We start from the raw sequence: 27,734 nt of genomic DNA, 5'->3' as shown, positions 1-27,734 counted from the left end.
GAAAGGACGAGCAGCAGGTAAGTAAACGAGAAAAGGAAGACCTTGCCGAGAAGCATTATCTGTCGGGACTGAGAGAGAGCGCGGCCACGCTTTTTCGCCTCAGTTTCTGGGTTACACCCTTCGCCTTGTCAACCCAGTTGTTCGCAGAGCTCTTCTCAACGGCCATAGAACGCTGGTGACGGAGAGCGGAAGAGGCGGAAGAATAAGCTACCGAAGTAGCAGGTTCATGATGGGCGCTTTCGTGGGCCTCGGCTTCGACCGTGGCCTCCTCGACGGAGACGCCGATGACCACGTTGCTGGAGGACAGGGGTATCACGTCCTTGGAATGTCTGCGGCTGCGTGAGAGTTTCCGGCTGAGCATACCGCCCACGGCCCTGGAGATGGACTGCCGTCCCGCGATGGTCGCGACATGGGTAGTGAGTGCCTCGTCCGTGTCGTGATCATCATCGCCAATCTCAGTGGATGCCAGAGAATCTGCGCTTCCCATATGCAGCTGCAGGTGACCGTTCAAATTGAGTTTTGTCTTGACATGGAGTGACACGTACATGAGGTTGTACCTGATAGAAGGTGGGACCGCGGACGACGTAAGAAGACATGGTCGGCGGAGGTGTTGAAGGAGGGCCCGTGGAGACGTCTGAGGGCTCTACAGGCTGCAGCTCGACGTCAGGAGAGAGGCACGGGGAGTGAGGACAGCGCTCACTTGACCAAAGCGAGAGACCGAGATACTGCCGCCCCTGCGGCGGCCGGAGACGGTGGACGCGGTAAAGACAGTGCTCCCTCGAGTAGCCTGTTGCGCCCGCCGCTCACTCTCCTCCTCGACGCGTTGGAAGATCTGTATTTGGAGGCCAGTGTCATGGACACGATGGGGGAAAATACGCGAGGGTACTGACCTGCTCGATGCGTTGAGAGCGGGTGGACATCTCGAGGAGGGAAGGTCGTCAGTGGGGGGAGCAGGAGGTCAGAGGGTGGTGAGGAGACGGGAGAGGCGTGGGTTGGCCATAAATATACGGTTGAAAAAAGAAGGGCGGGAGGACGAGATGGCATGTTGTTGCTTCCAGCTGGATCTGGACAGAAATTTCCCGGGGAACGGGGACTGCCTGCGACGGCCTTCGGCAAGAGCCTGGCGCTTACTCCCGTTTCAGGAGTGCGCCCTCCCAGCTCTCGCCAAGTCCGCGAGCACCATCACCACCACCCGTCGAAGCTACCTCTCGTTTTACGTCGCAAGTCATCAAATTTTTCCTCTCCAGATTGCACCTTCCATTCCGCAAACTGTGCGTTTGACCGAACGCCTCTTCTGGTCGTAGAAGCGCCACTACTGCGCCAGCTGCTGCACCCGCGAATACACCACTCGCTCCTTCCCCTGCTGGTCCAGCTTTAGTCCGGACGCCACAGATGGCCTCCACCCGGTACTTGCCCCACGTCCTCTACTCCATGGCCATCACTTCCCTCGGAATGCACCTCCTCCGGCAGCGCAAACAGGTCGAAGCGGACCGCGCTCAGATCAGCGCCCAAATATCCATCCTCGAATCCACCCTCCAGCGCCTGCGAGCCGGAGAGCGCGTCCCAGACCGCGAGTATGAAAGGCTTCGGAAGCTCGCGTTCAGTCACGAGGAGCCCCAACCGTCCCATGCCGCTGGGAAGGAGGCGATTGGGTGGAAGGAGGTATTACTTGGCCGGAAAGACGTCGAGCCTTCTGTTATGGAAGAATGGGAACACAGGGACTTGGAAAGGGGTGAGTAAAGTTACTAGCAGGCACTGCACGCCAACCCCATCTTTTCTGATTTCGCTCCAACTCTCAAGTCCGGAAAGAGGTGGAAGACACATGACCCCGCTAACGTAAACGCTCGTGAGCTAACTGCTTGTAACGGAAACGTCTACACTTGGCTATGGGAGCGTTCATCCTACTACGTCTTGTAAGTGCTGCTTGTATTGTGGACACTACACGCTCATCTATGCGTCTAAGAATTGTCGTACAGTACAGTATATATCACTGTTGTATCATGGTGCCACTGTGTTCCCTAGTGCGATCTGCGGAGGCTCGACGGCCCGTTGTGGACGTTTGGAGGTCCCATATATGATCTTTATCTGACCGGCAAGAACCATATAGCAAGGCGAGGCTGGGCTCTTCGCATCCATTATACCTTCTGAATTTGTATTTCGGCGATACAGGCCCTTTCACGTTACCGCGTTACCCCTCTCGAACAGGCCCAAAGCATGTGGATGACACGGCTGTTCCAATAGTAATAGACTGTCTTGGGTGAAGAACATATACGATCAACGTACGGTACATGACGCGTGATGACACAAGCACACACAACAATATCGGAATGCAGGACAACAAGGATGCGAGCGTGAATAAAGCCGTCCAGAGTATTCCAGGGTTCCAAGTGCAGTAGTTACTCTCGGTCACCTCCGAGAAGGGCGTCCATGAACCCACCCCAACCACGACCGCCTGCTGACGCAGTCTTCGCGCTGGCCCTCCCTCCAGCTTCCCCCGGCTTCTGACTGTCACTCGGCGTGGACGACCTCGCACCAGCACCTCTGCCAACTCCCCACGCATTGGTGTTCACAGCGAGTTTGGCTCTCTCCGGCGTCTGCGGCCTGCCAGTGCTAGTCGACTGTTGTCCAGCATTAAGAGGCTTACCCCACGCTCCGCGCACAATTCCTGGCGCCTGTTGCTCGTTCTTGTCTGCCGGGTTTGCCTTGGCGTTTGTCTGATTCGAAGGCGCGTCGGGCGGTGTAACGGACGCTGCCTTCGCGCTTGCACCCGCGCCAGCTCCGGTCCCGGTCGATACGCCCTTGTGAGGCTCGGGGGTGGTCCCGGTGGGGCCGCCTGTGGTCGTTTCGCCGGAAGACTCAGCACCTCTCTGCGCGTCCCCTCCTGTCTCGGGTGTATCGTCCTCGGCCTTGTCTTCCTCCCCAGCGCTCGATGTTCCAGCACCGTCTGGGCTCTCGTTCTTCTCCTTCGCCACAAGTGTTTCCTTCTCATCGCTCTTGGGTGGGACATCCGGCGCCTTTCCTTCAGTGGACGTAGGCGTAGACGCTGCTGTCTCGGCTGCGACTGTTCCCTCCGCTTTGGGAGCAGACTGGCCGGATTTGGCAGGTACAGACGCGTCCGGGCTCGTGTCATTCGCCGCAGGCGTTTCCTCGTCTCCATCCTTCGTAGGAGGCGGAGGCGCGCCTATCCCGACTGCAGTGGTCGCGTCGACTGTGGGAACAGATGGGTCGGGCTTAGCAACTGTGGGGTCGTCCGTCTTTATGTCACCATCCTTGGAAGGCGCACCCGATGACACATCCTTTGCGGACGAAGCTGTCTCGGCTGCAGCGGTCACATCGATAGACTGGGCAGCCACAGAGCCATCTGCGCGCTTATCGTTGGCCGTATTATCTGCCTTTTTGTCGCCATTCGTCGACGAGGCGTCCGTGGCATTACCCGAAGCATGCGGAATAGCTGGTGTAACGCTCGTGCCGACTTTGGAAGCAGGTGACTGGGACTGGGCAGCCGCTGAGGCGTCTGTCTTGTTGTTCGTACCAGCGGATTTCTTGTCACCCTTCTTCGCAACCGCAGCCGACGCGTTCTGTAGAGACTCAGATGCACGAGGTTCTTTGCCTTTGGGAGTAGATGAGTTGGATGTGCCAGATGGCGGGATGTCTGCGCTTCTGTCCTGCACAGGCGATTTCCCACTGTTGTCACTGGGAGAGGCGTCCTGCGCATTCTGCTCTATTGGCGAAGGCGCGTTACTCTGAGCAGCATCGGCCATCTTCTTAGCCTGCTTTGCAGCTGCTCTCCTGGCTTTGGAGGTCATCGGCTTTGTAGGTGTCTCAGCGAATATAGATGCGTCATCGGACGCCTGTGGTTGTATCGTATCCGTCGCCGTGGCATCCGCGTCCGCAACGCCTCCGCTGCTCGATAGAGTCTCTGTAGGTTCGTTGGTCGTCTCTGCCAGTGGTTCTGCAGGTGTCGTTCGGTCGCTCTGAGACGTGGTGAGAGAAGCGCCAGCATTATCCGGAGTGCTCGCGGCGTCCGATTGACTAAGAGACTGCAAAGGGCTGGTATCGCTACGATCTGCCGCCACGCTTTCTCCCGTTCTGGCTACCGGTTCTGACCCCGCCATTATTCCCGCCGTTCCCTCCCCCGGACGCTTTGTCTCCAGCGGTTTCTGTAGGAGTACCTGGGGCATCTTTTCCTCCTTTTCCTCCTCCTTCCTTCTCCTTCCCGTTTGCTTCGACGGCGGCGGCGGCGGTAGCTCGGGTTGTGCTTGGGGCTGAGGCTGTGCCGTGTTGGTCTGCTTCGCCGGTGACACCGGTGCTTCCACCGCTGGAGTCGACGGGTTTCTCCTTCCCTCCGCCGGTGTCGAGGAGTTTCTCTTTCCCTCTGCCAGTGTGGTTGCCTGCGAGATCTCTGCAGGAAGCTCCGTTGTTAACCGCGCCGGCTCCTGCGGTTGAAAAGTGGACATCAGTCGACTGAGCGATGGGGGAGGGGAAAGGCTCGAGTTAGATTGACCTGTTGCCGCCGCGCCGTTCGGCGCAGTCGAGGCGGGCGAGAACACGTCTCCGGTGCAAATGCTTTTCACAGCCGTGGCAGATGCGGAGCCCAAGGTGCTGTAGGTGTATGGCGACTTGGAGGGGGAGATGCAAGGGTCGAACCTTGGCGCGGTCGGGCTCGACAAGTGTCGCACAGGAAGGAGCGAGGGTGAGACGATGGCATTCAAGCTGAAGACATCGCTGACAACGTTTACCATGTCGTCATCTTGACATTTTACCGGCCCAGGGCTGCGAGCACCGTTGTCAAGAATACCACGCGCGCACTCGCGTGCGGTCGCCAACAAGAGCGAGGTCTCGAGGCCGATCTGACGGCCCTCCTTGAGCGACAGAGGCTGGGGGCGGACACAGATCTCGATGTAGGATGGAATGAGGAGCTTCTTGTCAAGTTCATACATCTGGTACAGCTCGATCTTGTCTAGCGGGGCAATGTCAAACTTCTCGAACTCGCGTTGGCATAGCTTCTTTACTTCAGTGAAACACCAGTCGGAAGCCAGTTTGACGATGGCTTTCCAGTCGTCAAGGTGGGCGTCGTAAATGGAATATTTGCTGTTCACAGCTTATCAGGCCGATCAGCATCTCATGAAGACCTACACTCACGGATTGTAGAAAACCCATAAAAATCTTTCAAAGTCGTCAGATCTAATGTCATCTAAGGGAAACGGATTTGTCTCCGTAGATCCCCTGGGGCTCTGGCCAGCCGGAGCGGGTACTGCCAGGTTTTTGCGGAACCATCCTGACTCCCGTTCAAAAAAGTAACGGTGAACGCGAAAGAGGTGTGTCTCCACCTTGAGAGACGGGTGATCTCAGCACCTGGGAATATGGAAATGTATGAAATCGGGACATTACCAAAAAATGAATGTCCCCCCCCTGGAGGAAGTACTTGGGGTGCCGTTTTACCTTCTCAATGACCGTGTCCACGGGCGTCGAGCTGTGGTAGTGCGCCATTGGAGAATTTTGATGGGCGGTGGGAGACAAGACGAGGGACGGTGCTGAACCCAACATATAGCGCAGGAGATTGTCGAAGACAACCGGCTACACGTGTTGTTCGCATGTTGGGTGAGATAAATAGTTTCGACCCGACCTCGCGTGCGATCTCGCCCTGCACGTTCCGCGACTGCAGGCCGCCAGCAGGCGCGCTTATCCCGTCCATTACGTTGGTTGCCATACCGGGAAGAGGTCACATCAGAGTCACCAAGCAGATCGTGGCGCCTGACCGCGACCGCTCCGAGTCGATGAACCTGCTCCGGTCCCTCAGATTCCACCGTCTTGCGCTCCTCTCTCGTCAGGCGCACACTCAGGCCTCGCAGACGGCACATGTATTGTTCGAGCGACGTCTTCCTTGGTACTCACGGTGGACTTACGCCATCATAGCCGCCGACATCGTTGTGACGTGAGTGCCGACTAAGCTTTCGACCCTTTAAACTTGCCCGGGCCCTCGTCTGACTCTTCTTGTAGTGCTACATCGTGCGAGCTGGTATGGAACCATTGGACAATGGTTGAAGAAGCTCCGGCCGATGTATCGTCCATCACTACCCCAACAGACGACCAGGCCAAGGTCGTACAGCCTCCTGCATCGACTAGCGACAAGGTTTCAGGGGAGAACCGCTCCGAAGGTGCCGCGAATACCACGACAGATGCAACCGCGCAAACAGAAGGAGGTTTTGTCCTTCGTCCATGGCACTACCGAGCGCTGTACGTAGCAGGGCAGCTGTTCGTGGGCTTCGCCATCGCAGCTGCCCTATACGGAACCCAAGCACGCGTCATTCGCAAGATATCCTTCATTCCTTCTCCCGCTTCTTCTCCCAGTGTCGAAGCGACCGCTCGCACGTTACCCAAGCTGGCGGCTCAACCTAACGATCGCAGCGTTCTCATACAATCTGCGGTTGATTTCCGCGATCAGGGTATATTGAAACTTACGCAAGACTGCACTCTAGAGAAAGCCAGCAGGGCGGAGGAGATGGTTCTCCGGTGCAAAGACATTGACGGTGTGTTCTTGTTGGGTTTCGATAACGCGACTATCAATGGCGAGGAAATGCCGGTGCAGGCTAAAAGGGATGCCATATGGAAGGCTTTGTATGGAGCGAAGGAAGGGCAGAGACTAAGCACGGAAGAACGGTGGAAGAGAGGGCGTATTCTGGACTGAATATTCATGACTCCCTCTGACAGTGTTTTCATTGTGAATAGAGTGTTGATGACATGCACACAATAAGTGGCATAACTCAACAGGTTGACCGAGGTCTACTGGAAGGTGGAAGAGAATAGCACAGCTAAAGAGTAACAGGATAAGGCTTACACAGGCCGAGCGTTCATGCTCCTCTCCCTCTGCCCCTTCCTCCGCGCATGGGGATTCCGCGTGCAACTCCGCGTCCTGATATCCGCCGCTGAGTAAAGTGCAATGAAGAAGAGAAAGAACGACATACCTCTTGGCGGCGCTCCACGACCTGATACAACACAGGGATTGAGTACCGCGAGTAGACGCGGTTCGACAGTACGTACCTCTGCCGCCTGAGCCACTCACATGCGCTCCTCTTGCGCTTCTGCCGGCCTCCCTGGCCTTGGTCTGTTCCTCACGTACAGCATCCAGTAGGGTGTCAGGTACTCGTAGATACTTTATCTGATCAACCAGCCTAGGTCATGATCCAGTGTAACAGCGATCAAAAGCACACGCACCGTGCTACCTCGAATATAGCACTCTTTCAGTTTCCAGAACTTGTCGCCTTCCGCGCTGGTCTGGTACACTTCTTTGAGGGTAATGTTCATGAAATTGTCACAGTTGACGAGATGCCCGTTGAACGTCTCTCCATTCTTCAGTTCGACTAACTGTGCAGACAATCTGCTCAGTTGAGAGACGAAATGGCAGAGATGGCGAGAGTGGCATGCTCACCATTGGCTTGTTCTGCGCAGCGTTCAAAAGGGACAGCGGTAACTTATGATAATGAGATATTTCAGTGCATTCTGTAAATTCTGAAAACGAGGATCTCACCATTGTGGACTGAGTTGAGGTGTTCAACGCTGCAGGTTCAATTGGCGCTCAAGATCACCTTGCCGAGCTGCCGTTTATAGCAAGGCGCCTCACCAAGTACTGCTTAGCGCGCGGGCATGGTTGCAGGACTTGCTGAGGACGGAACATAATTCACGGTAGTTTAGCCATGAAACGGTATACTCACTCGCCAAATGGAAGATATGTTTACATGGGCATGTTAAGCATATATGTACATCGTGTATAGATAGCCATGGTTCAACATAACATATACAGAATGAACCCTACTAGTAGCGGTACAAGCTCACCACATATTGTAAGACCTATTCAAGTTGTCAATATTTCAATCCATTTTCCCGAGTCCTTCGGAGGACAGCATGATATAGTACTATTTTATGGTATTAGTCACGCCCACGAGTCACGAACGACATCGCAGACAACCTCGAAGTCCAGACGGTTAGTTGCGTCGATTACCCATCGACCCTGGAAATAAAAATCAGACAGGGCTGGATTTTCCGTCTTGCACAAAATAGTATCAAAATTACCGTGTATAAGACCCGCCCTATACCCACAACGCGTAATGTTTTGCCCGGCAATATCAAGCTTCGCGCGTGCTCTATGCCGAATGACGTGCCCGTCCCAACCATGCCACGAGAGGGCATCCAGCTTGTATACAACCGCAGCTGACGCAGTTGCTGCGCGTGCGCGACCGCCGCTTCGATTTGGCGCTGGAAGATGTGGGATCAATGAATACCACATCATCGAGTACAACGTATGGGCGCACCGGCTGAGGTGGGAGCGGAATGGATAAAGTCAGAATTTCAAGCGCAGGAAATAAAGTGCAGATACACTGGGCGTCATTGATGGTCAGCTGTACAGAGGACACCGTGAAACTCTTCAGCGTCGATCGGTGCACAGCGGCGAGATCGAGGAGAAACCGGCGGGGAATGAACGCATCGCCCAGAGTGGAAAAGGAATTGAGAGTGAAGGTCTCCAGCGAAGGCCGGGGTAACAGTCGGCGAATCCACGGCCATAAATGCTCGGGACCCTGGACGTCTATCGAGCTCGTGCGAACAGTCAGCTCTTGAAGAGATGCCAAGGGCTCGTCCGAACACCACAACAAGCCGGATCCGAGGTACTCAGTGTCGAGCGAAGTTAAGTTCGGAAGTAAACTGAGGATTTCCAGTATCGCGCTGCTAGATGCGCCCTTCAGTCGCAGTGATCGGAGGGAAGGCAGATATGAGAGAACTGAGACCAAGATCGTCGCAGGAACACCAGCACAACGCTGCAAGTAAACCGAACGTTGAGAAATTTCGACTCCGACAGCAGCTGGTATAGCAACTGACACCTAATTCAAGTGTGGTAAGGGAGCTGCCCAGTTTTTCCGACCATCCCTGCATGATCCGCGGTGGGCCTTCCATACACCACAGAGCGACTTTGCGAAGATTTGTGAATTCTTTCAGTTTTGACCAGACTTCTTCGCTAAAACCGAGGTAGGTATGAATGGTGAGTTCCTGGACGTTGAGGCCCTTGAGAACGTCTAAGTAATCAAGCAGAACCTTGTCGTATTTGACGCCGGCGGAATCATCGCTCCAAGAGAATGACACCAAATTGGTGCACAGATTGAGTGCTTCTCGGCAGCCGGGCAATAAGCCAGGCGTATAGAATGCGACCCCGCCTGATCAATGCTGTGAATAATGAGGCACGGGAGATGCCCACATAGGACCTACTTGTTTCCCTCACATGTCGCACATATCTTGCATAGTCTCTTTTTTCCAACAAGGTTGTAGATGGGTGCAAGACCACAGATTGCTCAAGACCAACATCAGTGAGACATAAATTCCGAATAACTCGAAATGCATGGTGTCATACCTGTGATCGTGTGTCGATACGTGAATCTAAACGTCGGTAGAGGATGGGGGTGGCCGCACGATGGAAGGATCGCGAAAGGCTGGCACAGATATGCAAATCTCGCCGATCAGCGTGCTCGAAGATGAGAGGCAAAACGTCCGTCGGCATGTCATCTCGACTTGCAGCAACCATGGAGACCAGCCCAGATGTAGTGTAGAGCATATGTTGAGTCTGGGGAACGGGTAATGCAGCTCGGACTTATCGCCTGGTATCCGGAAAGACGCCGCTAAGTCTTCCGTACTATGACCGCATAGTAACATAGTTACTTGGGGCCTTACTGAGGTGCCTTGAAAATCGGTGCAAAACTGTCCCAGGTCTATTCAGGCTCCCATGCTCAACGAGGACCATGGCGGGAGGTTCAATGGAGTGGGAATGCAGCGCGAGATCTAGCATGAATATAAGTTCAGCATGCACATGGATATATGCCAAAAATTGCGCAGAATCTACAGCGCCGCCGGCGCGATTTCCTGCGAACCCGGTGAGCCGGACGAATCTGCAGAATCTAATCTCGGCTTCTAGTCAAAGCTTGCAACCAGCCATTATGTTCTATCTAGTCGGTCTCGGTTTGTGCGATGAAAGCGATATAACCGTGCGTGGCTTGAACGTACGTCGGAGCTACATCTCTGCACATATGTTTTTCTGACCTGAGATAGATCGTGAAAGGCTCCTCACGAGTGTATCTCGAGGCCTATACTAGCATACTCATGGTACAGAAGGAAAGATTGGTTTGTTCATTCCGGTGGTTATATCCGTGATACAGCTAAGATAGAACCTCGCAAGGAAGCATTCTATGGGAAAGACTTGATTCTGGCTGATCGGGACATGGTCGAAACCGAGAGTGACAAGATTCTACGAGATGCCGACAAAGAAGACATATCTCTCCTCGTAGTCGGAGATCCCTTTGGGTGCGTAGTACAGTAAAACTGTGAAGTATAACCTCGATCCAACAGAGATGCAGGGCAACCACACATACCGATATCATCTTGCGAGCGCGGGCATTGAACGTACCCACCAGAGTCATCCACAATGCGTCGATCATGAATGCTGTCGGGGCTTGCGGTCTCCAGTTGTACAATTTCGGGCAGACTGTTTCTCTGGTATTTTTCACGGAGACATGGAAGCCTGATAGCTTTTACGACCGTATCAAGGAAAATGTGGATCTAGGCATGCATACGCTGGTACTCTTGGATATCAAAGTGAAAGAGCAGAGCGAAGAGAACTTGGCAAGGCGCGTTCCTTTCTGCTGAACTAATACTATGCTCAATTAACATGTCCTTTCCAGGGGAAGGAAGGTCTATGACCCACCACGATACATGTCAATATCGCAGGCAGTTTCACAAATTGCGGAGATAGAAGATGTTCGCCAGGCAGGTATCCTCAGATCAGATGAGACTCTAGCTATTGCGCTATCTAAGGTGGGAGGGGGCGACGAGGAGCGCATCGTAAGCGGAACTCTCGCTGAACTACTGAACCAACCCGACAGTACATTTGGCGAGCCTCTGCACAGTCTTGTTATCGTGGGGAAGCGACTACATCATCTTGAAGTCGAGTATGCTCAGGCGTTTGCAGTAAATAAGGAGAGTTGGCAGAGGGTCGCGAGAGATGTATACAGGTGTGCCTTAGAATCCTGATTTTTACTTTTGTACATGTTTCCAGCTGAATCCTATGGCACACATGAACAATAATTTTCACATAGCCACAAGGGTAATATTTAACGTGTAAGATACGCGCGCCCTGAATATCTACGCGATCTATGTACGGCGATGGCCATGCCAGTGGCAGATAGTGATCGAGTCATCTACGCACCGATTTAAGTTGACAGTACTCTAGTGGTTCGGAACTTGAAACTCGTCTGTCTCATCACTGCATTTCTGACTCGTGCGCCTCTGGCTATCCAACATAATTAGAGGCAAAAAAGGTATAGTCTTTACACCACCATGGCTACAATACATGTAGACGAGTCTGCGGGCTCCGATGAATCTGGCAAGGGCACTCCGGAACTGCCTTACCAGACACTTGCCTTCGCTATTTTCACTCATGGCGCATCTCCAATTTTGAGTCGCAAGGATCCGTCGGGTACCTACGAAGAACCTACACAATCCGCTTTGAAAAAGGCGAAGAAGGGGGCGGATGGTCTCGAGAAGAAGCGCGAGAGGGCCGAGCGGGAGGCGAAGGAGAAGGCGGAAGAGCGACAACGTCGCGAAAGGGTGCTCGAAGAGAGTAAGAAGGTAGTTCTTACAGAGGATAGTAGCTTGCCCGCAGCGACCAAGGTGATCGTGCACTTAACTCATCCTTCTCTGTCCTCCGAACTGATGTCTTTCTAGGCTAAGATCGGTAACCTCACTCCCTTGAGATCCAAGCGCATCCGTGTCTCGGGATGGGTACACCGCCTCCGTGTACAGAAAGACCTCATATTTGTCGTCCTGCGCGACGGCACGGGCTATCTACAGTGTGTCTTCTCTGGTCGCGTGGTAAGTCTTCGCCCGACTGGTGTACTCTGAATTGATTCGACTGCGGTCCGCCCGACAGGCTCAAACGTATGAAGCGCTTACGTTGACACTTGAGTCGACTGTTGAGCTCGTGGGTACTCTCCACCCAGTTCCGGACGGAAAGACCGCTCCAGGTGGCCATGAACTGACTGTTGACTACTGGAAAGTAATCGGTGCTGCTCCAGGTGGTGAAGATGCCTTTACCAACAGATTGAACGAGGTGCGCTGCAGTCTAGTATCGTATTGTTTTTTTTTTCACTTCACTCTGGCTTTAGAAATCAGATCCCTCTATCCAGGCGGACCTCAGACATCTCGTTATCCGTGGAGAGACAGCGTCTGCTGTCCTCAAGCTCCGGGCAGCCCTTCTTACCTCATTTCGAGCATCCCTTACGAAGCGTGATCTTCTAGAGGTTACGCCGCCGTGCATGGTGCAGACGCAAGTGGAGGGTGGAGCGACATTGTTTAAGTTTGACTACTATGGTCAACCAGCATTCCTCACGCAAAGTTCCCAGTTGTACTTGGAGACGTGTCTTCCGTCTCTGGGCGATGTATTCTGTGTACAGGAGAGCTTTAGAGCAGAAAACAGGTACAGATATATTTTCTTGATGAAGGAAATCCTCTACTGATTGAAATATATAGCCACACTCGCCGTCATCTGAGCGAATATACCCATCTAGAAGCTGAGCTCGCATTCATCACTTTCAACGATCTTATGGATCACATAGAGGGTGTTGTACGCGTCTGTGCACCTTATTACTGTTCCTACGTCTTAACAGTCCACGTAGATCTGCGATACCGTAGACATCCTCCTAGAGTCCCCTAGCTCCGCTGCGCTCATCAAGCAACTCAACCCCAACTTCACCAAGCCTGCGCGGCCATTCCGCCGCCTCTCATATGTCGACGCTATCAAATGGCTCAACGAACACGGGATCCAGCACGAGGCCGAGGACACGGAGGGCAACGTCATTAAGGACGAGCAGGGTAACGCGAAGATGGTGGAGCACGCCGTTGGCGATGACATCGCCGAAGCTGCTGAGAGGAGGATGACAGATATCCTGGGCACGCCGGTCTTCTTGTATGGGTTCCCCGCGGAACTCAAGGCCTTCTATATGAAGAAGATCCCCGGGGAAGGCTCTGGAGAGCATGTGTTCACAGAGAGTTGTGATTTGCTCATGCCTGGTGTGGGCGAGATTGTTGGTGCGTCGATCTCTCAGAAGTCCGTGTGTACCTAACTAATCGATAATATCATAGGTGGTTCCATGAGGATAGCTGACATGGAAGAGCTCCTAGCCGCCTACAAGCGAGAAGGTATCGAACCTTCTCCATACTACTGGTTCACCGACCAGCGTAAATATGGCACCTCCGAACATGGTGGCTATGGCTTGGGTGTGGAGGTGAGATCTTCTGCAGCCAGCGTTGAGATCGAATGTAGAGTTCACCATCTATCTTTCAGCGATTCTTGGCATGGCTGGCCAACAGGTATACTGTCAGAGAATGTTCGCTTTATCCAAGGTATGTTGCCGTACTCTGTTTCCGATGTGTTTAGTGCTGACGGCTACCTTGACCGTTAGGTGGCCTGGTCGTGCAACACCTTGAGCTGCAATATCCTCCTTGTAGACTTCTAGATGTGATATCACGCTGTTGTTCCGCATCGTGTAAGCTGTGAATTAGTACGCTATTTTGGCCGAGTAATATTACCCATGGGACCGTACGCCAATATGATGGAGATGCAGACAAAAGTGAAACATTTCTCGCGTTAGGAACTGATCGGTGTAACCGTTGCTCAAACAGCGACCGAGCAACGAGAACGAGAGCCCAGCCTGAGCTGCTGGGAAGCAGGCGGCTGTATGAACCTGGTGGCTTTCAAGAGAATACTCGTCGTCCTCAGCCTGCAGGACAATTGTTGAATTCGACATCGCGTTGTGCATGAGCTCACGACTTCAAGCTGTTTCTCGACCAGCGCGTCCTTTCGTCACTCGGACCACCAGGATGATATCTCGCTTCAGCAAAGCTTTCTTGTCGATCATATTCGCACTCGTATGCACACCCAATTCTTCGCCATGCTGCTGCTGAAGTTCTGAGCCGTGGGTGTGATTGACCTACTAGTTTCTCCTGGGCTCTCTTGCACTTTTACACCCTCCATCACGGGCGTACATCGACCCATGGACCGGAGACCTGTTCGGAGAAGGTGGCGTTGAGAAGGATCCCCACATCTACCCTGCGTCGCATGCTGAAGGCGTCCACGGTGGTGTCATTATGTCGAAGTTGGGGAACGCTACAGCTAAGTGAGCACCTTTCGGTGACCTTACCAAAAATTAGCCCTAACTCAACTGTCGGTCAGGGCTCAATTGGGCAGAGCAACGTGGAAGTTGCTGTGAGTATTCACATTATAACGGTATTATGTGGTAACATCACGTCGGTGCACAGGCATACCATGACGCTGCGTTTTCCCGAAGTTCGTTTAGCGATATCTTGTGCGTTTGAAGGAATCTAACATCCGTTATCAGAATCCAAGCCAGGATGAGAGAGATGCGTTCAACAGTTATTTTCATCTGTTATCTCGACTGTACCCTTGTGGAGAATGTGCCATTGAATTCAAGGCACTCTTGAAGAAATTCCCGCCACAGGTATGTCCCTCAAGGCTGTTCATTCGTTTATATGAGAGCACTCAAGTTAAATCCTCTTCAATAGACTTCATCTCGAAGGGCGGCAGCTACCTGGTTCGTTATGAGTGTCTTCGATTTCTTTCGGTTGCCGACTGTCCCTCTTGTTCAACAGGTTATGTTTCGTGCATAATCAAGTGAACGCTCGGCTGCACAAGCCCGAGTTTGACTGCGCCGACTTGGACGCGACTTACGACTGCGGCTGCGGTGACGCGCCTGTGGGAGCAGTGACCGCAGCGGTACATGACCCCATGGATTTGGAAGACGATGCCAGCAAGGATCGCATTACGGGTGTGGAGATGATCAAGGGTGGAAAATAGTCGGCTGCTCTGACCAATTCTGTTTTTGGGGGGCAGTGGGTGGGTGGGTGTGATAAATCATTACTATTTATTCGGGGGGCCATCTGTATTGTATCGACCTGCACTACTATACCGACATGGTAACGTACGCGTTGAAATTGAACACCCTTGGCTGTGTCTGGAAGCGAAAGCCGTCACGTTCCGGCGTACATTCTGCGGCCAGGACGCGGCTCCGGAACAGCTGCGCTTTCATGCTTCCACCAGGGACCATCTTGGAAGACAGCTTGGTCACTCCGCCAGCAACCTCCACTGTCTGAGGAACCTGCTCGTCGGTGCTTGTGAGGACGACCAGACCAGGCGCGGTGGAGAAAATTACGACCCAGAACTCGTCGTCCGTCTGCAGCATTCAATGTCAGCATATCAGACGGCCTTTACTCAAACACTGGCAGTAATCGACTCACTAGGTGCCAGTTCTCCGGACGGGGCAACGTATCCTCAGTCGCATCAGCATCTTTCAGATGAGGTCTTGACCACATGTAGATCTGGTCTTTTTCAATCGCAGAATAATGCCCGTTCTTGAAAGCGTCCGCGTAGTAGCGAGTTAAGTGCAACCAAGGTTCGTGTGGGAAGCCGTCCACCCAGGCCTGGGAGTTAGGCTGCGCTCCCTTTATCGGTCCAATGTAGTGCGATTCTCCGTAGTCTGCGACGATCTGATTCAGTTCAGCCATGTGCAAAAGATGGAACAAACCGTTCCAGGAGATGATCTGCACGATGTCGATCTCGTCGCGCATAGCGATGAGCTGCTCCCATCTACGGACATAGAGCCAGTCATCGCCACGGCGGATCCACTGTATAAGAGAATTACAGTCTCATGGTCCTCCAGTCATAGCAGAAGGATGCCCACATTCTTGTTCCAGGAATCAGGCCCGTAGTGCTGTCAATTCAATGAACGCCAAGACTTCAGAAGGCACTGAACTCTTACTGTGAAGAACCAAGGTGACACCGCCGCCATGAAAGTCCGCCCCCCTAGATGATGAATATGATGTCGGTCAGTGTCCAGCCTGGGATACTTGACCTCCTCGCGCGGTGATCCTGGATGAAGGTGAAGGGGCCAGCTACCATTCCACTTGGACGAATAGAGAACTTAGACTGAGGTAACAGGGAGGATGACAGAGGGAAAATCCTACGTTGAAGTAACCGTCCATGGCGGTTATATGTGGATACCGCGCAGGATCGATGAAAAACGAGGGTACAAAATGTACCTTTGTTGTGCAGACATTGTTAGCAGCATCCAATGACACAGGCTAGTTTTACAGACTGGAGCAATCTCCTCTAAGGTTGACTTGACAAACTTCCACGCATGGTTCAAATCCGTATGACCAAATAGGTTGCTCTCTCCTGCGAAAGTCGAGATAAACACTTTACCATGATGAAGGAGCTGGTTCGGATGGCCACGGTAGCGTGTCACGTAGTCACAGAAAGATTGGACATCGTCCGAACAATTAGCAGGAATCAACCTGGCATCACAACACTTTCTTGAGTCAACGACTTAGAAAACTGAGCTAAAACCTACGTCATATCGAAGCTTGGAAACAACTTGAAAGGCACACCTGATTGCAGAGCCGCATGGTAGCAATCCGCCACACGACTCTTCTCCCATTCGTCTCGGCCAAAATTGAGTGCAAACCCGTCACTAAAAATTCAGGGGTTACGTGGTAGGCACTGACATTCAGCACTTCACATACATTCCATGAGAGCTCGCTAGGCGAATATCATCAAGCCAATCTTCCACTGTATAGGGCTAGTGCACGGAGCATCGTCAAACACGCAACGCGATACGAGGAGACCCTGCCCTCACGTATGCATTTCCTACCATGAAACTGATATAAACGATTGAGCACGCAGTATCCGGAAGGGCGAATTGGAGTGTACGTACTGAGCGACGACCAACTTCCTCGCGCACATGGTGCCTCGCGACAAGCTTCAGGACAATATTCAAACAGAGTATGCCCCCTCACGGATGGTATCTGTGACGATGATATATGTATTTGATCTTAGAAAGTACTTACCCAAATAAGGCAAAGAGAATCGTATTCCAGTGCCACCGACGAAGTAGAGCAAGGCTTGCGTCCTCTTCGCCGAGGAGAACTTGAAAAAGAGAGTTGCAGTAGTCTCAGAGTATTGCTGTGTTTTCAGTACTAGGTGTCCCGATCTTAATGATGGTCAGATATTGGCCAGGAGTCGGTCCCGGTATTCCCTCGAGCCTCTGCACACAGAAGATCTCTCCAACAAAACCGGCACCTGAAAACCGCGTAATCCATGCTCACTGCAAGCAAAGAGTGGAGATAGCATTGGGATACACTAAACTCGACAAGTCTGGTTACGGGGACGTTTTCCCATCGGTGACAGGCACGGACACCTCTGAACCCTTGCCAGCTTTAGGCTGTGCGCCCTCGCCCTCCTTCTTTGGCGGTCCACCGCGCAGGAATGCCTCCGCAACGCCCCAGAATGTGCCTGACATCTCCTTCGCCATGGCCTCCTGATCCTCCTTGATCAACCGGTCGAAGTTGTCCTTGTTCGCATGGATGTATGACTGCTCCTCTTGGTACTGCAGCTGCGCCTCACGCCGCTTCTGTTCTAGGTAGGTTGGAGGGACTGGAGAGGTGTTCTGTGGCTACGGTTACCATTCAGTGATGTGGTGTCAGCAAACATGCGTCCGTGGTTACTCACCTGGCCTGGCCCGCCAAATAGATTGCTCAAGGTAAACGAGCTGGTCGAAAAGCCCCTTCGGTTATTTTCCCATTCCTCGATATGCTTCCGCGTAGCCTCAGCCTCTTTCTTCGCATACTCTATTGGTATGTCCTGCCCGTGATACGCTTCGAGAATCGGCCGGACATCTTGAGGCTTGTATATCGCAATCGCTGTAGGGGAATTGGTATGTGACAAATAAAGATACGGGCCAGAGTGTACTCACATTCAAGGAATGGGATCATAGCAATAAGACCCTTGTCGCGTACTTCGCCCGTCCACTTGGGAATAACGACGGCGTTTTCTGGCTGCGCAGAGATATGTTCTGGATGTGCGTCCAGTAAGATGACCTTTGACAGGTCTCGGTTGAGGTATGTCAGATCCTAGATGAGACTGCTAAGTATCTAATTCAGAAAAGAATGAACCGCTGATATCTCGCCTTGATAGGCTGTCCATTAATGGAGCGAGTAGCATCGCGGAAGAGTCTGTAGCTGATGTAGAACTGGTACGGGTCTAGTTTCTCAATTATAGGAGTAGCAGTCTGTGTTCAATCGTGAGCTGGCAGTAAGCATGGCCATGAGAAGCAGACATACGTAGTGATATTGAGTTGTGAATATCACAATCTCATAAAACTGTGATAGATAGGCTAGGAAATAATCTACACCTGGTCGTTTTGCCGTTCGCCAGCCATGTTGACGCTGAAAATTTGCTTGTCAGAAGGCGGTGAGGAAGTGCGATGTAACAATGACTGACATCCCAAGTTGATGTTACGAGGAGGTCATCAACGGAGACAAGTAGTGTATACGGCTTCTGCATCTGTCCAGGCAGTGGAGGGGGCAATAATTCTGGCCAGAGGGGCTCCGTGAAGAACTGATGTATAATATCTGCATGTTAGCATTTATACAGGTCGAATGAAGCGGCACGCACATCAAACATGCTTGTGAATCGTTCCTTCGTCCTCCCCCACCGTGTAGACGGTGCATCTTCTATTCTCTGAGCCGTCCGTCAGCGCATATGTCTCAAATCTTATAGAGCAACAAACCAGCTTCTTAGCCTTTAGCTCATCTGCCTCCCAATCCCGGCCCATGTACCACGTTTCCACGCCAGCACCAATGACCGCCACGAGCATAGCACCCCGCGCCATGAACCGCCGTCTTCGTTCGATGCTCGACAAAGAATCCTTCGACGAGCGCGCGCCCGTTCTCTCCCGTCGCATTTCCTCCTCCGTTGATGGTGCAAAGTCCAAGCTCGGCAGCGACGGAGACGGCGCTGGCGCTGGAGGAGGGGGACGCTGGGGTTCCATCGCTGGTACCTTCGGCGGCGGCGGGGGCTTGGACGCCAGACATCGTACAGACTGGGAGACGACCCTACGTGCGATGGGTGTTCGTGCCAGCAGAACGGCGTGCATTTTATGAGGGGTGCCGAACCTGATGTCTGACGAAGAATTTCTTTCTCAAAGTCGCTTGCAAGGGTACCAGGACCGGCGTCTAGCCTTCCTTTTCCGGCCGGAAATCATTTTTGAAGCTGACTCTCTTGTTACTCTCGCAGCTCATGGGATCCTTGACTCTGCGTGATAGGCCCAGTCTGCTCTCGTAAAGACACACGTCCTGTGGGCCTCTGAAGGTGTCCCTACGGCTACACTGTCGTGACGTCGCTGAATTAGTGCTTGGTCAGGATGTCGTGGTAAGTCCACTGGTTGGACTATGGTTAATGAAAGAGCATGTCTTTTGCGAGGTCCAACTGCTCGTGGACTGATTACGCTCCGTTGTTACGAGGTTCAACGTGTGCACTGTGCATGGTATGAGCGTGTTCGGCTTTCCAAAATGCGCTCACTGTGCGTTTTCCGCTGGCTGCCAGAACTCGCGCATCGCGAGCTTTGCGTCATCTCGTGTTAGCAGGTTTCGGTTCCTGGTGTGCAACACTCGTTATATTTTCTGTTTGTCTAGGAGAGCGCCATCACTCTCTGCAATCGTCACATTTAATCTGATCTATCTTGGCCTTTCGATGGGCAACTTGTGACCGTCATACCATCCTAGTATCATGCGTCTATGCAGGTCAATGGGCTTAAGTTGTCTTTCAGAGATTGAAGCTTCTTGCTAATCTTCGATTGACAACTTAAGCTCATTGATCTGCGGCCTTTGACTCGTGCTGTGACCAATTGATCCGGTCTGTTTCACTCCTAGACTGGCTCTGCATATGCGAGATGTCCTCCGAGTGTCAGAGCAGATGCGCGCGTTCTCCAATCCTCATCGACGTGGTAGACCGGCCTGCCATCTCAGGCTGTTAGCCACGCTCTTCCATCAAGTCTTCGGCGCATGGTTCCGCTCTGCAGCAATGTCTTCGACGTGAAGCCAGCTGGGGGCCCATCTCATGGGTAATAACAATTCTTACTGGGGAGATTACCTGTTAGCGTTATCACACCCACGCCGCCCTTCGCCTTGTATTGGTGAGCTTCGATTAGTCTTGCTCTTGCTCGAAGTGTGCTGATATGTGTCATACAGTATGCCTGCAGCATCACTCGACTCAAGACCATGTGTCTCGGTACGTTTCTGTACCGGGTTCATCAGAATTCTTGGAGTCCATGGTGCGTCTGTGTCCGGCTTGAGGGGACAGGTTCGTGAACTTATCGTGAAGTCACTTAACGAGAACGTGTCTCGCTGAGAGTTTGAGGGTGCGCATTGCCAACGCATTGCAACGTCTTGAGACGGTATCGTCAGATGTAATGTAGACGACCTATGTACGACGTGGTATCGCTAGAAGCAGAAAAGTTTGCTTTTTCGCCCTTTTTTACGCGCGCGAGTGGGGCTCTGAATTTGTCGATCAAAATCAAAATCAAGCGAGAAACGAATCAACAGCCGGGTAGAGTAGTTACCGAGGGATAGCGCCATCGATAAGTCCGAGATCATGGGCTACTATCAGAACGTCCTCGTGAGATATCCAAGACCGCCTATAAAGTGTCGGCGTGAGGTCCAACTTCTGTTGTGACCCTTGTCTTCACCCACCTTGCGCACCAGCGAACGACACCGCGCCTTGCTCGTCTCTTTCGTATAAAGGGCATCGCCCATTTGCTATAGCACTTCGAGACCCTTCGACTTGCATGTTCTCAAACCAACTAGGCAGCCCTCACAACCCCCATAGAGGTTCCAAGCACACCTGCGGCGACGCGTTATATCAACACTGAAATTCTCCCTGTCTGTCGTATATTTACTCTAGACATTCCATACCATGGCACCGTACTCGAACTCGTCTGGACTGAATACACCCGAGTCCGAATTGGAGTCCGTGCTCCCTGTTCACCCTACAGCTGCGCGTCGCCCGTATCCAATCGTGGTACAGTCCGAGCAGACCTCTTACAGCGATGACTTCATCACCGCTAAGTTCACCAACCGCGGTGCTAGCGTCACCGTCACAGACGGTCAGTACCTCATCACGCCTTCCTTCAAGCAGTACGAGTTCCAGACTGCCAGGAAGGTTTCCAAGACTGGGTATGTGTTTTTTTTATTAATGATGGGGACCATCTTTTAAACGCGTTTATATTGATAGTCTGATGATGGTCGGTTGGGGCGGTAACAATGGCTCCACCTTGTCCGCGACCGTCCTCGCCAACCGTCACAACATCGTTTGGCATACCAAGTCGGGTATCCAGCAGCCCAACTACATCGGGTCTATGCTCCGTGCATCCACTGTTCGCCTCGGTGTCGATCCGTCTACGGGCAAGGACGTTTTCGTTCCCGTCGCCGACGTGCTCCCGATGGTGCACCCCAACGATCTCGTCTTTGGCGGTTGGGATATCTCCGGTGCTACCTTGGACCAGGCTATGAAGCGCGCGGAGGTCCTTGACTGGGACCTTCAGCGCCAGGTCGCGCCCCACATGGCTGCGCTCGGGAAACCCCTGCCGTCCATCTACTACCCTGACTTCATCGCTGCGAACCAGGAGGCGCGCGCTGACAACGTCATCCCGGGAAAGGACAAGCAGGCGCACCTCGAGCGCATCCGTGCGGACATCCGCCGCTTCAAGGCTGAGAACGCGCTTGATCGCGTCGTTATCTTCTGGACGGCTAACACGGAGCGCTACAGCGAAATCATCCCGGGTGTGAACGACACCGCGGACCACCTCCTCGCCTCGATCAAGGCATCCCACTCCGAGGTGTCCCCCTCGACTGTCTTCGCTGTTGCCGCGATCTTGGAGGGCGAGCCTTTTGTCAACGGTGCCCCCCAGAACACCTTCGTTCCAGGTGTTATCGAGCTTGCTGAGCGCAAGAAGTCGTTCATCGGCGGCGACGACCTCAAGTCCGGCCAGACGAAGCTGAAGTCGGTGTTCGCCGAGTTCCTCGTCAATGCGGGTATCAAGCCGCTCTCTATCGCTTCGTACAACCACCTCGGTAACAACGACGGGCACAACCTGTCAGCGGAGCCGCAATTCAAGAGCAAGGAGATCAGCAAGAGCAGTGTGGTGGACGATATGGTCGGCGCGAACGCGTTGCTGTACAAGCCTCCCCAGGAGGGCCCTGTCAAAGGGACTAAGGCTGCCAAGGGCGAGCATCCCGATCACATCGTTGTGATCAAGTACGTCCCTGCGGTCGGGGATTCCAAGCGGGCTATCGACGAGTACTACTCCGAGATTTTCTGCGGTGGTCGTTCCACTATCAACATCTTCAACGAGTGCGAGGTACGTTTTTCAACTCTTTGCGCTTCGCGCGCTGTCTAACTATCCATGACAGGACTCGCTCTTGGCCACGCCCCTCATTCTCGACCTGACGATCCTCACGGAGCTCCTCACGCGTGTCAAGTACCGTGACGTCGCCGGCCAGCAGGCTGAGTTCTCGCCGCTGCACCCGATCCTATCCCTTCTCTCGTACATGCTGAAGGCCCCGTTGGTAAAGCCTGGTACGTCCCCATGACGGTAGCGCACGTTGCGCGTCCATAGCCTGATCGCCGTGTTTCCGCAGGCACCGATGTCATCAACAGCCTGAATAGGCAGCGCAATGCCCTCGAGGCGTTCCTGAAGGCTTGCATCGGGCTGGAGGGCAGCAGTGACCTCCTGCTTGAGACTCGCCTGTGGTAAATGTTGGACGGAATGTACCATGCCCTTGTTTCTCAACAAACTTGTGCGGCATTTGGACGTGGTGTGTAGACAAGGATCCATCGGGCCTTCAACGGTCCCAAAGTGCTTTATATAGTGTATCTGCGAATTGAGAATTGATTTGATGCTCGTGTCGTTGTGTTTATTAGTGCGAACGTCTGGGTCTACTGCGACTTTGCCGCCACGTTGTCTTCAAGTAACCATCGACATGCGTGTCAGTGGCTTTGTCTTCGTCCTCGTGGAGACCCTTTACAAAACTCTATGACAATGTTCTCGCAGCTCCACGGAAGGATATCATTATGAAAACGGTAAATCGAGGCCAATCCTTCCGTATGCCGTACTGGATGCGTACAGTAGGACGCAAACGTACAACATGGATTCTGAAGTTCCCAGCCACCGGAACGTGTGCGCCTTCCTCCTGCGAGCTCAAGGCAAACGCGCACCTTTCTACGCATTCCCAATGTTCTGACATAGAGCGGAAAGTAAGGAGCTAGCCGCTTGCGAGGCTTCTTGGTAGCTACCTTGACAATGGTCATCTCTTCTTGAACTGTATGTCGTTATCAGCGTAGTACCGGCAGAGGAATTACTGCATGCACACTGGGAGCCTGAGGGCGAGCGAACATGTCGATACATTCGCACGAACGAAATTTACAGCGACGGTAAGCGCACGGCACAGTCACTTATCTCTGGAGGAGGAGAGCAGCTGTCATGCCATATGTGCCGTCTCTCTTAGCGGCCAGTTCCTTCTGGCAGGGGCTGGGAAGCACAACAAATAACGACCGATTGAGTGGAGAGAATTTGGGGGACCGTCCTCTGGACTTGCTCTCGTCGTTGCTGAGACAGGCAAATACCACTGCTAACTCGCAGTCGAGCAGCCGAGCCTCGAGGGAGGCGTAAGCAGGTTCAGAACACGAGAAGCAAGTAGCACCGCGCTGAAAGGCAGCCAATTGCGCGCAGAACTGCCGCGGTACATAGTCCTGCTCATCAGTTTCTCCAAATGCAAAGACGCACCGTACTCATGTCAAATTTTTCTTCATGAAGAAAATGGACTGCGAGGTTATGCATATCTGTGCCTGAGTATTATGTGGTTGTCGAGGAGCGTGATCGGAAAGCTTGTCTCGCCCGCGAGCGCCTTGTACTGGAACCATTCTTTCCTTCGACTGCACGCTCCCACTCTGTCCTGACGACTTTTAACACGCTCGTTCATAAGACTCACATTCACTTCTATAGTCCACCGTCGTTCGAGATATTGCATAATGTTCACCCTCTCTCTCGTTGCAGCCTCATTGTTCCTCGGCGCAACAGCCCAGGTGACGCCCTCGAACATCGTCCCCTCGTCCTCTGGCTCTCTCGCCGCCATCAAGTACACCAATGTCGGCGGGTCAGGTACCTACAGCCAGGTCACCGACATGATCCCTGGCACTTTCCCGTCTTGCACTATCAACCCCTCCTGCATCACGCAGGAAGTCTCCGTTAGCGGTGAGAACGCTCCCACAATATGTGCCATGAATCCAACCTCAAATTGTCTCCATTTGCTCCAGGCAACCTCGCGCCCTTTGACGATGAGCTCACCATGGTGTACCGCGGTCCCGCGAACATATACAACATTGCTGTATATCAACCCACCAGCAACAGCTCCAGTTCTACTTGGGCTCAGACAAGTTCTTGGACTGCAGGACAGCCACCCACAAACTTGGTGTTCATGGCCAACATGGGCGGTGGAGCCAGTGGGAACTGGTCGAGTAAGCAGTCGCTTCTCAGAGTGCACGTTTAAGATGCTCACGACGCGACAGTTTGCGGTGGATCTAGCCAGGCCTACGCGAATGGTGCTTGGAACGCCGCCGTCGCGACCCCCAACGAGGAGGTAGCTTCTGGCTACCTTGACGAGACGCACCAGATCGTAAGGGTCGTTCTCCTCGAGACTCTTATGCGGATTGATCTCCTATTTCTCAGAATATCATGACGGCTACTACCTGCGAGGAGAGCCCTTGCACGGGCTACTCCTGGGGCACTGCCAACCACGGGTGGAAAGGCTCCAAGATGTTCGTCTTCACGCTCGACATGCCGGCCTCGGACAACGCGGCGGACGTCCCCGCCGTCTGGGTGCTCAATGCGCAAGTCGTCCGCGCAGCGCAGTACGGCTGCAATTGCCGCGGCATGGGCGGCAATGGCGGCTGCGGCGAGCTGGACATCCTCGAGGTGCTCAGCGGCTCCAGCCCCAACCAAGCGATCTCGGAGCTCTATTCGTTTATGGGCGCGACTGGCTCGGGCGGGGAGTCGTTCGCGCGCCCCAGCAGCGCTTCCACTTATACCGCGATCTTCGACATCGACACCGACTCGATCGCGATCCAGCAGTTGACTGAATGGGACTACTCGACCCCGTCCATCACTCGCAGCCTCATCGAGGGCTACCTGGCCGCCCCGAAGACGCTCGCCTCAGTTAGCGGCAACTCGCGCCGCTCCGCACGCAACCTCATGGGCGCTCACCGTCGCCGCCACGAACACTGAGTGCGTTGAGCGCCATGCGTGATCACGACATGCATCATGCACGCAGCATGCTCCCACTTGTTATCCGGAACGATATACACGTTATCCTATATTCCACATTGTATCCTTCGCTGCTCTCCATCTTCTGTTCGCGTTTGACTGATTGGGTATCTCCTATCATCCGTCCAGGGTTACTTTCCGCTGCACATAGTCGGCGTGTCTCCGAGCCCAGCGCTCGCTATTGTCCCTTCGTGCTCACTGTCGTCCCTCCTCCTACTTTACAGGTTCGCACTGCTAGATGTAGTCGGGTCGATGTATCCCGTATCACATGGCTGATAGAGTGTCTGGTGGGCTTCATGCCCTGTCAAAATCAGATCTTAAACAAATTATTCAACTGAACGTCCTAGATATGTAGCTCGACGTGAGTATATGCAAGAGAACAAGCAACCAAGCCAGCGAACAATAAGAATAAGTACCAAGACCAAACAGACTGCCAAGACGCGGAACATCGTCGCGAGAAGTACAGGCCCTGCGGCTCCCGCGTTCCTCACTGGGACGGGCTCTGACTACGATAGGGTGCTTGGGTGTACAGCGGCATGCTAGAGTAGCCGTACCCAAACGGTTGTACGCCTCCAGGGTCGACGGACATCGCCCCACCCTGCCTGCTCTGTGATGCAGCAACCGCGCCCGGACGACCTGCGTAGAGGTCGTTTCCCTCAGGAACGTCGTTAACGTCCATTTTCACCTCGCGCGCGACTTTGTTCGGTCCGATCCGCAGCGTCCCGGAGCGGAACGTGGGCGGGGGGCCTTGGTTCTGGTCAGAGAGTTGGGAGAGGAAGTCGCTGATCTCCTCGTGCACGATACCTGCCCACGAGAATTTAGAGGACTGGGCTTAGCACATCAACCTATCACCTTCGGGACGCAGTGGGGGCGCACTCACGTTGGCTATCGTACGCGGCCTGGCTGCGAAGCGAGGCGACGGACTCGGTGGATTGGGAATGTTGAGGTGCTTCCTGGGACTGAGACTGAGATTGCAACTGCGATTGAGACTGAGATTGCAATTGCGGCTGTGACTGTGATTGCTGTGACACGGAGGGAGATATGCCCATGTCCTGAGTCAACTGAGTCTCGACATCCTGGGCGGATGTGGACGACTCCGAACTACTGTTCCTCTGCACATGCGACAGAGGCTGAGAAGGGCGCTCAGCGCGCGGGGCACCTGGCGGGATCCGCCGGGGTAAGGGCAGAGGGGAAGGGCGCTTCATCTTCAGGCGTTCGCCATTGGCTGTTCCACGGGGGGAACCATTGAGCTGACTGGCGATATTGATCGCGTCCGTCACCATATTGGAGAGAGCGGGTGAGGGCGGGACAGAGGCGATGTTGGGTGTCACCGAGGATTGTGCGGCGTATCGGGCAAAGCTGTTTCGCGGAAGGGGAGTGGTAGGGAAACCCGGCGGAGAAGGCGACGGGGAGTGAGGGGGTGTCGGAGAACGCCGCTTTTTAAGATTCCTAGGGAGGGGCGGCACGGCGAGCGGGGAAGACCGCTTTCGTGGAAGGCCGTTCTGTGAGGGTAGTACTAGAGGAGAGCTATGCGTCGAGCCCTGTTGGGAGGTGGTCGACAAGTTTGTGGCCAGCAAACTATCTAATGTCGGTCAACGGTTGAGTTGGCCTAATCGTTATCGCACGAAATGGGCACGAACTCACCTGTTGCCCCACTTGTTCCCTCTGTTGACCGGAGATAGAGATTCCAGTCCTGCATTTTGACAGTCAAAATGTCGGTGAAGTGCTGGTGTTCCAGGTGATGCACCAGGTCGCGTCCATCTCGGAAAGTCTCCCTACACCAGTTCCAATTGCAGTGGTATACCTCAGGTACTGTGTTCATAAATTGTAGCTCCCGTAAAGTTCAGACTGAAGAGATGGGGAAGGAGGACCGTCGTAAAATCCGGACCCTAAGGCTGGGAGAGTCGGTGACCAGACTTGGAATGCGCGCCGGTCACGTCACCTATGTCACCAACACGTGATGGTGGCGCGAACGCGTCGCGTCCGCCAGCGGCAAACTTCTCCAGCCTCGACGCACAGGCCGACCCCAGTGGCTGTATGTTGGCGTAAAGCTATCCATTCTTTTATTGCTTATTATGTGAACGTGTATAGATATCACTTTCACCCAGTCAGCCCACCAAAACATATTCCGGCTGTACGGCGCCACTACACTTACCAGTTGCTCACTAGATGGCTACACGAACTATGCCAACATGGGCGAACGGCAGACTATACGATAACATACAAAAGCTTAGCGTACATACCCACTTCTCGTACCTTCGCTAATGCAGATTGAGCTTGCCGTAAGTTTCTCCATACCAATCTCAGAAGCTGGCGAGTTACGGTGGCCAGAGTTGCCCGACTACAAGCTCGTCGTCGAACGGGCGACGTGTTTCCGGTTATTCTGAGGCAAATTGACCACGCCGTGATCAGCGACTGTTCTTATCTCCTCCTCGTCGTCGTCGAACACCTGCGAATCGCTATGCACAT

At 53.5% G+C, this 27,734-nt stretch overlaps 11 protein-coding genes across 11 annotated transcripts; 4 read left to right on the top strand and 7 right to left on the bottom strand.

The window, feature by feature from the left end:
- Window positions 1-55: 55 nt before the first annotated feature.
- SCP_0305700 (predicted protein) lies at window positions 56-920 on the bottom strand (the record flags this gene model as incomplete). The annotated part of the gene is made up of 4 exons (XM_027755962.1): window positions 56-493; window positions 546-650; window positions 701-832; window positions 891-920. The coding sequence occupies 4 exons, from the start codon at window positions 918-920 to the stop codon at window positions 56-58; spliced, it is 705 nt and encodes a 234-aa protein (XP_027611763.1).
- Window positions 921-1,374: 454 nt separating this feature from the next.
- On the bottom strand, window positions 1,375-1,629 carry SCP_0305690 (hypothetical protein; the record flags this gene model as incomplete). Its single annotated transcript, XM_027755961.1, has 1 exon — window positions 1,375-1,629. One exon carries the CDS (start codon window positions 1,627-1,629, stop codon window positions 1,375-1,377), a length of 255 nt encoding a protein of 84 aa, XP_027611762.1.
- Window positions 1,630-2,396: 767 nt separating this feature from the next.
- SCP_0305680 (hypothetical protein) lies at window positions 2,397-5,695 on the bottom strand (the record flags this gene model as incomplete). Its single annotated transcript, XM_027755960.1, has 4 exons — window positions 2,397-5,091; window positions 5,143-5,330; window positions 5,392-5,577; window positions 5,627-5,695. The coding sequence occupies 4 exons, from the start codon at window positions 5,693-5,695 to the stop codon at window positions 2,397-2,399; spliced, it is 3,138 nt and encodes a 1,045-aa protein (XP_027611761.1).
- A 342-nt stretch (window positions 5,696-6,037) lies between these two features.
- Window positions 6,038-6,688, top strand: SCP_0305670 (predicted protein; the record flags this gene model as incomplete). The annotated part of the gene is made up of 1 exon (XM_027755959.1): window positions 6,038-6,688. One exon carries the CDS (start codon window positions 6,038-6,040, stop codon window positions 6,686-6,688), a length of 651 nt encoding a protein of 216 aa, XP_027611760.1.
- Window positions 6,689-7,930: 1,242 nt separating this feature from the next.
- Window positions 7,931-9,598, bottom strand: SCP_0305660 (hypothetical protein; the record flags this gene model as incomplete). The annotated part of the gene is made up of 6 exons (XM_027755958.1): window positions 7,931-8,008; window positions 8,071-8,253; window positions 8,310-8,810; window positions 8,872-9,203; window positions 9,256-9,337; window positions 9,398-9,598. 6 exons carry the CDS (start codon window positions 9,596-9,598, stop codon window positions 7,931-7,933), a joined length of 1,377 nt encoding a protein of 458 aa, XP_027611759.1.
- Window positions 9,599-11,373: 1,775 nt separating this feature from the next.
- Window positions 11,374-14,908, top strand: SCP_0305650 (Asparagine--tRNA ligase, cytoplasmic; the record flags this gene model as incomplete). The annotated part of the gene is made up of 13 exons (XM_027755957.1): window positions 11,374-11,706; window positions 11,761-11,907; window positions 11,966-12,145; window positions 12,201-12,511; window positions 12,565-12,658; window positions 12,711-13,122; window positions 13,177-13,319; window positions 14,032-14,210; window positions 14,267-14,299; window positions 14,353-14,380; window positions 14,433-14,552; window positions 14,617-14,645; window positions 14,704-14,908. The coding sequence occupies 13 exons, from the start codon at window positions 11,374-11,376 to the stop codon at window positions 14,906-14,908; spliced, it is 2,214 nt and encodes a 737-aa protein (XP_027611758.1).
- Window positions 14,909-15,014: 106 nt separating this feature from the next.
- SCP_0305640 (Glucan endo-1,3-alpha-glucosidase agn1) lies at window positions 15,015-16,852 on the bottom strand (the record flags this gene model as incomplete). Its single annotated transcript, XM_027755956.1, has 11 exons — window positions 15,015-15,284; window positions 15,349-15,587; window positions 15,636-15,735; window positions 15,792-15,821; window positions 15,870-16,013; window positions 16,075-16,149; window positions 16,206-16,404; window positions 16,461-16,580; window positions 16,633-16,688; window positions 16,746-16,767; window positions 16,824-16,852. 11 exons carry the CDS (start codon window positions 16,850-16,852, stop codon window positions 15,015-15,017), a joined length of 1,284 nt encoding a protein of 427 aa, XP_027611757.1.
- A 415-nt stretch (window positions 16,853-17,267) lies between these two features.
- Window positions 17,268-19,043, bottom strand: SCP_0305630 (Mitochondrial import inner membrane translocase subunit TIM50; the record flags this gene model as incomplete). Its single annotated transcript, XM_027755955.1, has 8 exons — window positions 17,268-17,561; window positions 17,618-17,808; window positions 17,862-18,018; window positions 18,075-18,176; window positions 18,229-18,333; window positions 18,389-18,505; window positions 18,563-18,628; window positions 18,678-19,043. The coding sequence occupies 8 exons, from the start codon at window positions 19,041-19,043 to the stop codon at window positions 17,268-17,270; spliced, it is 1,398 nt and encodes a 465-aa protein (XP_027611756.1).
- A 1,817-nt stretch (window positions 19,044-20,860) lies between these two features.
- SCP_0305620 (Inositol-3-phosphate synthase) lies at window positions 20,861-22,700 on the top strand (the record flags this gene model as incomplete). The annotated part of the gene is made up of 4 exons (XM_027755954.1): window positions 20,861-21,120; window positions 21,179-22,304; window positions 22,357-22,522; window positions 22,585-22,700. 4 exons carry the CDS (start codon window positions 20,861-20,863, stop codon window positions 22,698-22,700), a joined length of 1,668 nt encoding a protein of 555 aa, XP_027611755.1.
- Window positions 22,701-23,974: 1,274 nt separating this feature from the next.
- SCP_0305610 (Cell wall protein) lies at window positions 23,975-25,226 on the top strand (the record flags this gene model as incomplete). The annotated part of the gene is made up of 4 exons (XM_027755953.1): window positions 23,975-24,197; window positions 24,260-24,460; window positions 24,512-24,618; window positions 24,672-25,226. 4 exons carry the CDS (start codon window positions 23,975-23,977, stop codon window positions 25,224-25,226), a joined length of 1,086 nt encoding a protein of 361 aa, XP_027611754.1.
- A 526-nt stretch (window positions 25,227-25,752) lies between these two features.
- Window positions 25,753-26,964, bottom strand: SCP_0305600 (hypothetical protein; the record flags this gene model as incomplete). Its single annotated transcript, XM_027755952.1, has 3 exons — window positions 25,753-26,069; window positions 26,146-26,847; window positions 26,910-26,964. 3 exons carry the CDS (start codon window positions 26,962-26,964, stop codon window positions 25,753-25,755), a joined length of 1,074 nt encoding a protein of 357 aa, XP_027611753.1.
- Between the last annotated feature and the right edge of the window lie 770 nt (window positions 26,965-27,734).

This window comes from Sparassis crispa, assembly GCF_003851025.1.
Source record: "Sparassis crispa DNA, contig_000002F, whole genome shotgun sequence".
Lineage (NCBI taxonomy): Eukaryota > Fungi > Basidiomycota > Agaricomycetes > Polyporales > Sparassidaceae > Sparassis > Sparassis crispa.
The sequence above is the reverse complement of the archived record's forward strand: the minus strand, read 5'-3'. Positions and strand labels throughout refer to the sequence as shown.